General features: G+C 31.7%; 1 protein-coding gene across 1 annotated transcript; it reads left to right on the top strand.

The window, feature by feature from the left end:
• Nucleotides 1-8,274: 8,274 nt before the first annotated feature.
• Nucleotides 8,275-8,578, top strand: LOC143619305 (general transcription and DNA repair factor IIH subunit TFB5-like). The gene is made up of 2 exons (XM_077091264.1): nucleotides 8,275-8,309; nucleotides 8,401-8,578. The coding sequence occupies exons 1-2, from the start codon at nucleotides 8,275-8,277 to the stop codon at nucleotides 8,576-8,578; spliced, it is 213 nt and encodes a 70-aa protein (XP_076947379.1).
• The last annotated feature ends 2,770 nt before the right edge of the window (nucleotides 8,579-11,348 follow it).

Below are 11,348 nucleotides of genomic sequence, written 5' to 3'. Positions count from 1 at the left end.
AGAATCATTTATCTCGGGCATGGATCCTAGTCTTGATTGTTCCCGCTCTGTAAGTTTAAGTGTGGGGAAGGAGCGAGCGGTTTCTAGTTCTTGGGAAATGGTGAAGCATGTTGGAGTAAAAATTGGTGGTAAGCGTAAGTTTGAGAAGGTATGTGGAGTTAGAAAGAAGAAGACCAAGATTGACGAATGGTCGGATCGTGATTCGGTATCTTTAAGGGCATTGGAGTTTTACCGAGGTTTAGGAAGGTCCACTCAGTCCGCCACGTGATTAGCATAGCATGGGTTCTTGAGTGAAAACTCAAAGAGTTTATACAATTTCTTTCATTTTATTTTTATTTTCTTTGATTCACTAACGTAGTTTTTTGTAGTTCGACTTTGTTTTATGTTTTTGAGTTTTGTAGTTTTTTGCAGCATCTGCATCTGAGTGTTTATCTTCCGATTTGTCGGAGTTGGCACGAGTGATATGGAGATTTTGGTCGCGAAAGGAGAAGATAACTGAGAAAAGCTTAGCTACAAGGAAGGAGAATATGAGGCCGAATAATATTGATTGAGTGTATTGTTGCCAGTCAAACATTGTAAACAAACAAACAAACCCTACAAACCTAATTGAATATGTAGAGATGGAAACTGAGGAGGAATCCGGTGAGATTGCACTGGGTTTTAATAAATTTAATTTTAGTTGGCTTTACTGATGATCAAACCTAAACTATTGGACTCAAATCACTCATCAGATAGCCTGCAAAATAAATTACTATTGTTTTTATTTATTTAAACTACCAATCTGTCAATCTTAAATATATATAAACGAAATCTTTAAAGTCTCTCTGGTAGATAAAAACACTTGTTTTTATTTATTTAAACTATCAATCTATCTATCTAGCGAATAAGTGTACTATAAAACTGATGTTTTATAACTCATATATCAAGTTTCCTGTTACGGTGTATTACAATAACACCAAAATGGTTAAACGTCATGTAAGGTTAAAATTATAAGACCCAAGTGTCAAGTGTCATATTAAGTTATGTTATAATAAAACTCTAGCGAATAAGCGTCTTATAAAACATATGTTTTATGACTACAATATTAAGTATCCTATTACGGTGTATTATAATAACACCACAATGATTAAGCGTCCTATAAAGGTTAAAGTTAAAAGATTCAAGTGCCAAGTGTCCTGTTAAGTTATGTTATAATAAAACTCCAGCAAATAATCGTCCTATAAACCAGATGTTTTATGACTAAAATATATCAAATGTTCTATTACGGTGTATTATAATAACACCACAATGATTATGCATCTTATAAAGGTTAAAGTTATATGACCATAGTGTAAAATGTCCTATTAAGTTATATTCTTATATGACTTCGACTAGAAAGGGTCCTATAACAACGAACATATATGACTTAACTACAAAGTGTCCTATTAAGTTATGTTATAATAAGATCTCTAGTGATAAAGTGTCCTATTACATTACCACATATGGGACACTAGCAATTACATGTCTTATAGATTACTTTATTAGGATTTACATTTTAAGTGTCTTATTAAGTTATATGATAATACGACCCCAAAGAATCATCCATCCTATTAAATAACTTTTTAGGACACCGGTTCTGTAGCGTATATTGTAAAAGGACTCCAAATGTTCATTTGTCCTATTAAATAGATTTTATGACCCTATTTTACAAACGTCCTACACAAAAGGTCCTAAAAAGCCCTTTTTGTTGTAGTGAATTACTAAGCTAATATATAATAAGGTATAATTAATTATTTTGATCTATTATTATATAAATGATAATGATGGTTATATAAATAAATATATAAAATATATTTATTCTTACAGAATCACCATTCAAAAATACAGTGTGTGAATGACGTAACAATTCTACTCTTACTGATTTATGATCTCGTCGTCATAACATGAGAAGTGTTTATACAACTAAAAATTTAAAAGAAAAAAGATATAAACTTTTAATATACGTGTTTATAAGAGGATACTCATTAATGATGTAAACATTGAAAAGATATTCAGGGGACACTTGGTCGATCTAAGCATGATCCTTCTAGTTCTGGGAGTAACGTTGCCTTTAGATGTACTTATATATATTTTCCTTTTTTTGCCTCTTGACAAACCCACACAACTGTTTACCGTTTTTCCACTAAGAAAATGAGATTCAAACTATTTTATAAAACTTTATCTTAGTCTATAAAATTCTTACATATATATTTGTCATTGTATAAGAACGACTAACTCGCATACCCCCTAATTCTTTATCTAAATGTGCACCAAAATGCTAACATAAAAGAAAATTTCCTTTTGTTGTGTGACATTTGCCATATTACTCCGCTATTCAACCATTCCTTTACCGACGTATTATTATTTTTCTTATATATAATAGCTTTACAAAATAAAAGTCACTTAAATATAAATAATATTGTTAAATAAATTTCTTTGGTCTTGAACCTTTAATGTCCTTAAATCTTTTATAAATAAATAAATGACATAGTATACAAATATCATCGCATTTACTATTAAGGTTGATAGAAACACAAAACTTTGATAGTAAATGCCTTCAACATGATATTCGTATACCATTTAGAGCATGTTTGGGATTGAGTTTGAAAAATGCTTATTGGATTATTGATGTTTTCAAAAAGCTAAAATGTTTAAATGTGTTTGACAATCACAAAAAGCTTTCTTATTTTAGCTTTTTAAAAGGGTTACAAAACAATTTTTCAAAAACCTTAAATCCTGGCTTTTTAAAATGGCTTTTTGAAAAAGCACATAAACCAATAAGCATTTTTCAAACTCAACATATATACTAAGTAAATTAACATTTATATATATCTATAATATATATAAACAAAGACATAAAAATTCTACATGTCGCGACGTGGCAGCTCCCTCTTTTTTTATGGAGTCACCAGATTTGCTTGATTTTTAAATAGATGCTTCACATGCATTTGACCCGAATTTATGGGTATGGGTCTTACCAAACCCAGATATTCCTTACACGGGTTATAACATCTCATTAAATTAAAAATTATTCTCACCAAATTATTGATGTAAAAATCCTATAAAATAGGATATAATAAAAACTAATATCTTATTTATTTTAAAAAAGATATATATATATATATATTATTTAAATTAAAAAACCAATTTGATAGTAAAAAAAATAAAAGAGTCTTGGGTCTCATCAAAACCATATAACTTTTTAACCGGGTTATAACATATCATTTATTTGTGAAACGATTTATCATCAAACCATAAATATATTATTAACTTTTATACAATAAAAAATTATAAATTCAAAAAATAAATAAATATTAGAACGGACAATATAAAACAACCCCCATAATACGGGGGATAAAAACTGGTATATATATATATGTATTGGATCATTTCAGAAGTTTTTTTATAGCGAGAAGTGCGAGAAGTTAAGATGTAACTCCATTAATCCCTAATTTCACTCCCTTTCTTCTGTGTAGGTGCGTTGTGTAGGTGCATATGTATGTGTGTAAGTACATATGTTTGTATAGTGTACGCATGTTTGTATATGTGTATGTATGTCTGTATGTGTGTGGGTACATAGGTTTGAATGTGGCTCGGTACATTTATATGTTTTTTGGTTGGTTTGAATGTGTAATTAAGACATAAATACAACCAACCTACATATATGTATGTAACATCATATGAAAGGGAGTGAAATTAGGGATTAATGGGGTTATACATTTACTTATTGCACTTCTTGCTGTAATATCATTTCTCGCAATATACATATATATATATATATATATATATATATATATATATATATATAGAAAATTGTTCAAAAAAAAAGAAAGAGTTTCCTAGAAATGGTAAGAACCAATAGAATTTTAACATGTGCCATTACAACATATGGTGAAAGAACAAATTTAGGAAACTATGTCGGTTATAATGGTAAAAGAGTAATTCTAGGAAACTATGATGGTTTTTGATAATTTTAAATCTCAATCATTGATTAACATGATCCAATGGCTATGATTTATTCTTAATTTTCCTAGGAAATTATTTGGTTTTAGAATAACCCTCCCCTATATATATTTATACAATCTTGAGAAACATAATTTTATGAATTGTTTGTTTGGGCGTTTAAAGTTCCTTTTCAAAATAGATAAGGGAGAATTAATTGAGTTGAATCTAGCATTTTCTAGTGAACTAAGGGGGTGTTTGGTAGAGAGATTTGAGGGTGGAGAATTAGGTTTCTCTTGTTTGGGAGAATTAGGCGGAGAATTGGGCGGAGAATTGGTTTTCTCTGAGAATTGGGTGTAGGCAAAAAGTAGAGAAATCTAATTCTCTCCATTTGGAAGAGAAATTGAATTCTCTCTGCTTCTAAATCGCGTCTCTGCTCTACTCCGTTCGCGTATGATGATGATGATGCTCCGACCGGCGATGGTGATGATGATGCCGACGTCCGGCACGGCGGCCGACGCCGCAGCCACGTCCGTTCGCGTCTCTGAGCCAAAACGAAACCCTAAATCGCGAGGCGGTGTTGCGAGGCGGAACCCTAAATCGCGGTGTTGATGTTGCGCGGCGATGATGATGACGCTCTACTCCGTTCGCGGTGTTGCGACGCGTCTCTGAGCCACCATTTCTCCACCATGATGATGCCGAGGCGGAACCCTAATCACGTCTCTGCTCCCGTTTCTCCACCCATTTCTCTATTGTACCAAACAAAGGAAATGATTGTCAATTCTCCACCCATTTCTATTTCTCTCCAATTCCATTTCTCTCCCATTTCTATTTCCATTTCTTCCCATTCTTTTTCTCTGTACCAAACACCCCCTAAGAGTAATATAATCATAAATGAATTATGAATGTTTTGTGACTTTTCATGAATATCTAGATACATGTGGTATTGTTTCAATGAATAAGAGACAAAATATCCACATTTTGGGCCTATTTTTTACAAGTTTTTATTTTTAATTAAATTGATAAACAAGTTTTTTAATTAAAATAAAGGCAAAACATGTAAAAATGATTAAAATTGATCAATTTCAAACGAAGAAACAATCAAACGTCGTTATAAATAAAAAATCGATGTTTATTTTTTAATTTACGTAAATATTCTAAAATTGAAAATGTGCATGAATGTTTTCAACTAAATATTTCGTGTAGTTTTAAGCATAATTAAAAACTTTTTTTTTTATCAAAAACATGTTGACTCTAGTCTAACTTTCATTTTGACAAGAACTTAATTTTGTGTTAAATAATTAACTTACTAGCTAGTATCTCACATATTTCTCAGGGCCGGCCCTACAGTGATATTAGGTAAAGCTAGGGCTTGAGGCCCCCGAAAAATTAAGGCATCCGTTTAAAATTTTAAATACTCATTCAGTCATTTGTATGCAGTTTCCGTATTAAAAACATATAATTGAATTGTGTAGCACTAGTATTCATTGCCCCAGTGGTTAAAGCTCTGGTTTCCCACCTTCCAAAGGCATTTGTTTGGCCATGTTTGACTCTCGTAAGAACCATTTTTTGTTGTTTCTCAATAGATTTTTTTTTCTTTCTCATTTTCTTTCTCACTTTTTTTTATAGATGCATCTACCTTGAATTTACATCATACATAATTCACGTCCATCCATTTTCTAAAATAAAAGATCAAAATTTTATATATAAAACACGGCATATCGATCGGTAAATTTAAAAATAAGATTATATATACGTGTGTGTTTATATACATGTGTGTATATACAAATTCCTTTCATTTGTATTGTTCATATATCAAAATCTATTTTTAAAAAGAAAATGGATTCTTATGTAATTTCCATGTACAGAACATGGCAATCGCTCGGTAAACTTTAAAATAAGAATTTTAAATTCTATAATTTCATTAAGAAGACACAAGTGCGGAAGATGAAGGTAGCAGAAATGAGAATGCTACGTTGGATGTGTGGGCACACAAGGTTAGACCGAATAACAAACGTTGTGTTTCGGGAGAGATTAGGGGTAGCGAACATAGCAGACAAGATAAGAGAGTGGAGATTGAGATGGTTTAGACATGTGAAGAGAAGACAGACGACGAATCCTTTTAAATCCGTAGAAAGCATTACTATAGAGGGGAGGAGGGGTAGAGGACAACCTAAATTGACTTGGGACGAGAGGATTAGGCATGATTTGATAGACCTAAACCTCTCCGAGAACATGGTTGAGGATAGGAATTCTTGGAGAAGTAGAATTAAAGTTAAGAATTTTTAGAGAGAAAGGAATACCTTAGGGCTTCTATTTTCCTTATTTTGATCACACACCAGAATGATATTCTCTTTACATATATATAGTATTATTATTATTACTATTATAATTATTATTAGTATTATTAGTATTTTATATTAATGTTGAACTTTGATTACCTTTGTATTGATTTATACATATGCACTTTAGAGCTGAGGGTCTCTCTGGAAGCCACCTCTTTATCCCTTTGGATAGAGGTACGGTGTGCCTACATCCCACCCTCCCCAGACCCTACTTATAGCTTTGCTGTTGGTTGGACTTCACTTGGTATGATTGATTGATTGATTGACATCTCCCAAACTCATGGTAAGGCCCTAAAATTTCCGTTTGCTTTAGGCCTCCAAAATGGTTGGGCCGCCACTGATATTTCTTACACTAAAATAAGATTCATTCTACGTACCAAAACCCATTTCTCATAGTTAATAATAGACTTAAAACATACAAACTTAGTTACCTGTTTTAATCTCTAATTTGTATGTTGTGACATGAAATTGGCAGTTTTCGTTTTGTTCCTGAGTCTCACTTAAGAGAGGAAAGGAAATGAAATGGAAGGAAATGTAAAAGGGAGTGTGTTCCTAAGGTTTTTTTTGGAAGGAAAGAAAAGGAATTATTAAAATCTTGTGTTCCCTAGATTCATTTAAGATAAAAAAAAAGAAAATGAAAAGAGAAGAAAAGTAAAGGATTTAAAGAGCAGGTGATTTCCTTCCAATTTAAAAGGAATTAGACAGAAATAAAAAAAACGAAAGGAGAATGAATGAAAATGAAAAGAAAATATACTTTTTCCTTTCTTTTATTACATGAACTCGAGAACACAACACAGTGTTAGGCTAGAATGAAACATGGGTAAAAAGTGATTGGGACCGAGCATCTCAAAAAACCTAATATGTTTAAGTAACGTGAAACATATCACCTGTCTTCGTAAATGAGTGGGACTTGTGCATCAAATGTTCAATTATTAACTTTCACACCAAGTGCCACCGATTTGCCCCAAAAAACACACGTGCTATAACGGTTTGATATTATTTTTTTATAATGCATTGATATTTAATATATAGCCATTAAGAAATATAAATGATTTATAACGAAAGTTAGTCGTTTAATTCGTGTTTGTTTGTCGATCAGGACTTGAATCTAATGAATCCTACGGGCCTATGAAATTCATTAATTATGTAATAGGTTTATGGGGTTGCAATTATGATTTATTATATTTGGTAATTACTTGTTGGCCAAGTTCGGGTTACCGTATAAATACATAGTCATGATAGGGTTATTGTATTATGAAAGGGATTATTGTATTCGATTTTTGAGTCAGTATCTTGATTATAATAATACTAGAGGTTTACCCTAAACACTGTGTGCTCGTTTGTGTTTCTATCATCAATTCGTTCTTGAAGTTTTCTTGTTGTAATCTTGGGTAGTATCCTCATTTAGAAAACTAGCGTTTCTAATTTGATCGATCAAATTCCTTTTTCTATTTGGTGCTTTTGTATGTAGAAACTATTATTTGATAGCAAATTTATAGAATTGGTTGTCACAATGCTACCTACGTTGTTCGTTTAAATTTATAATGTTTGAAGAAACAGGTTTTCGATAGCAAAAATAAGCAGGTTTTGGATTGTTATTTCTTCCTCATTTAACTAGCAGGTCATGTTTTGTTTTATAAACAACTACACGAGTCATGTTCGGTTTGACCTGCTCAACCTGTTTAACTCGTTACAACTTGATCACAACCCGGTTGACTTGGTAGATAAATAGGTTGCATGGTGTCGTGTTTATCTTACAACCGACACGATTGACAACGCTAGTTTCATTCATGTTCTTGCTATTAAAATTGTTTTCTTCATTTGAAAAATTGTATCACCAAAGTATCCAAACTATACCTATTAAGAATATCTTTATTTGTGCAACAATGATCATCTGTTAATCTTATAAATCTAACTTCTGCAGGGTTGCCATTGCATTTAACTACTAAAACTTTGTAGATTCAACATCATGGTACATGCAGCCAAAGGACTCTTTATTTCATGGTAAGACACTTTATATTGTCCAAATCTATGTTTAATTACAATTTTGTACGAACCGTAAGAGAACCTATCTGTTAATTTGTGATCGATGCAGCGACATACCAATGGCGCAATTTATAATCAATTACAACACGTCGGTACCGCAATCACAGAAGTTCATTATACACATTTTGGATGATACTCGTCTTTTTGTTAGAAGCGATGCGGATAGAATGATAAGAGATGCCATTAAAGAGTTTAGAGAGAAGAACGCCTATGAGAAACCTGCTTGATTTGCGAACTTTGTCATCTAAAAGTTTATTTTTTTTGTGTTTTGTGCTTGTATATATATCATAACTAACTAGTCAGGTGCCCGCGCGATGCAACGGAGAACAACACAAAGGTTGTTAGCGAGTTAAACCTAGCCAAGTCAAGGCTAGCTCAACCTCGACTCGAATTTCATACCGAGTTGGCTCAACTAAGCTCGAAATTAAAGCTTAAACCTTAAACTCGAGTTCGTCTTGATTATTATGATATCTATAAAACTTGAGTACTTTTAATCAGATCTATATCTAGTGAGGTTTAAATTATTAATGTTGTGCACACGATATGAAAATTTCATTTGGATCAATTTTGACGGTCAAAATTTAGATAATATTTATTTTTATTTTATAAAATCCTATAAAATTAAAATCATATAAAACACATAGTTGATAATTAGTAAAACATTTATAAGGAATTTAATGTGTTTTAATAATGTTAAAATACACAATATCACACAAGAGCTAGGATTAGTTAAAACTATAGCTAAAATGGAGGAAACTTATGTATTTAGATAACTTATTATTCAAAAGAAAAATACTACAAAAAAGTACCTTTAAGAGACTTGTACGTTGATGCAACTATGACTTGTACCTTATTATCCGTATCTCGATATTCAATAAAATTTATATCGAAACGTAGACAAAAATAAGCACTTCATAGCGGTATGTTTGAAATTTTTTTAAAACTTAATATATTCAAAGATATAAAAGAAAAACAAAAATAAAATAAAATTGAGGAATGTATGGGTAAACTTAAGGGGTGGAAGAGTAATAATTATTAAAATTATGTATAGTTGAGGGGTAGAAATTGTATTTATAATTTAACAATTAAAAGTCTGGAAGATTATTGATTATTCTTTAAGACATATAGTATGAAAAAAAGGTTAGACCTCTTAAAAATTAAGAGATACCTGAGATTCTTTTTTTTTATATATAGTAAATATATAGATTATTATTCTTTTTATATATAGTAAAGATATAGATAATTGACATTATTAATAAGTAAATAATATATATTATATGTATAGGATGTGGATTATTAATAAATTGTTTAGTAATGTGACAAAATACATGACGGCGGCAGCCGGCAGTGGGGTGATAGAGAAATAATAAGGGTTCTATTTATTATTTTTATTAAAGAGTGAAAATAAAGGATAACAAATTCTAATGTAGTATAGATAATATTCTATTTTGGATATAACAAATTACATGGCATTGTGGTTACTTTAAGTCTTTAACATGTACATACTTAAGCTATGATACAGTGAATACTTGAAGTTGTTTTCAATATAATTAAACATTGTTGGAAGGTTGGTTGAGTACGAATATCAACTAGACCATATACTTTTTCAATGTACAATCGTTATATAGATATTAAGTCGAAGGATGATAGTTTGTTTGGTTCCTATTAAACTTAACAGGAGCGAAAAATAGAATAGTAAAAATGTTTATGCACATGTCAAAACCTAATTCACATTTACCACAATCCGAAACCAATCTAATCCAAAATTCGGTATGGGAGAAACCTGTTTGAAACAGTACCAATCCGCCAATTTGTAATCGATTTGTATATATTACTGCTGGAATCGGTTTGTGTGCAACTGGCCGGTTCGTACCGTTTGAATGTTTATAGTTGTTATGTCACCGCTAGTTACTGTTATTTTATCCTTTATATATTACGTTACTTACCCTATGCCCCATATTTGCTCGTATATGTGGTATTATATGTATTGGCTACTCACAACATTGGAAAACTCTATTTAATCATAACCCATAAACTAATGATTTAATAGCATGGTGTTTGTCTCCCCAAAAGTGAGGTCGGTGGTTCAAATTGGGAGTGAGCTCAGTGCCATAACGGTACCGATCCCGAATTTCCCAAAAAATTGGTACCGGTACCAAACCGTACCGGTATCATACTAATCCCGAAACCTCAAATAGTTTGTATCGAATCGGTACTAACAAACAATACCCATTTTGGTATCGGAATCAATTGCACATCCCTGGTTTAAATGCTTATAAGTGTAAGGTTAGAAGGATTTTATATGGAAAAATAGATTGTTAAAAAAACATCAAAAACTCTAATGGCATATGAATATGGTCAATCACGGTTTTTCATTGGTCTTGGATGTTCGACAAACCACTCAATGGTTTACAAACCGGTTTCAAATCTTCTGGTCACAAACCTATCCTAACCAGTTTGTATAGCTTGAATTTTCTCCCTAAAAGTCGTTTTTTTAAGCTGGCAATCGTCATGACAAACTTTTATTTAAACTAAACAGAAACAATAAACTAAGTTTTAGTTTATCAATTAAACTTGGGCTTAGCTCTAGCTTGGCCCATAACCCTAATCCACCCTATTTCCGGTTCCAAATAAAGCTGGTTCTAGTACATAACCGATTTTGAAATACCCGGTTTTGTCCACCTCCTACTCCTAGGCTCTAGGAACATTACGGCCCAAATTTAATCTAAGCCCAATTCAATCGGCCCAACATATTTGAGGAAGAACATAAGTACATAACTGCATAACATATTTCATACCACATCAGCTGATACTATGATGTCAGGATCCATGAAATAGTCTACTTCACTCATAATTAACACAATCAACTTTCATTCAAATATCCCGCGATCAAACTATTCATCGCATACCAAATTACCAATCATTTCACGAGGTTTTCAATTTGCATATCGATGTGGTAACTCCTAACAATCTCTTCTTTACATTTCAGAGAATATG

The sequence above is a fragment of the Bidens hawaiensis genome, unplaced genomic scaffold (genome assembly GCF_021521415.1).
Source record: "Bidens hawaiensis isolate Kalapana, Puna unplaced genomic scaffold, B.hawaiensis_p1.1 tig00002423_1, whole genome shotgun sequence".
Taxonomy (NCBI): Eukaryota; Viridiplantae; Streptophyta; class Magnoliopsida; order Asterales; family Asteraceae; genus Bidens; species Bidens hawaiensis.
This window is presented reverse-complemented; position numbering and strand designations above follow the sequence as displayed.

Bases quoted from the DNA above. Each gene is read 5' to 3' on its own strand.
- LOC143619305 (XM_077091264.1), top strand. From the start codon at position 8,275: ATGGTACATGCAGCCAAAGGACTCTTTATTTCATG. The intron at 8,310-8,400 runs GTAAGACACTTT...TGATCGATGCAG, and splicing joins AAAGGACTCTTTATTTCATG to CGACATACCAATGGCGCAAT.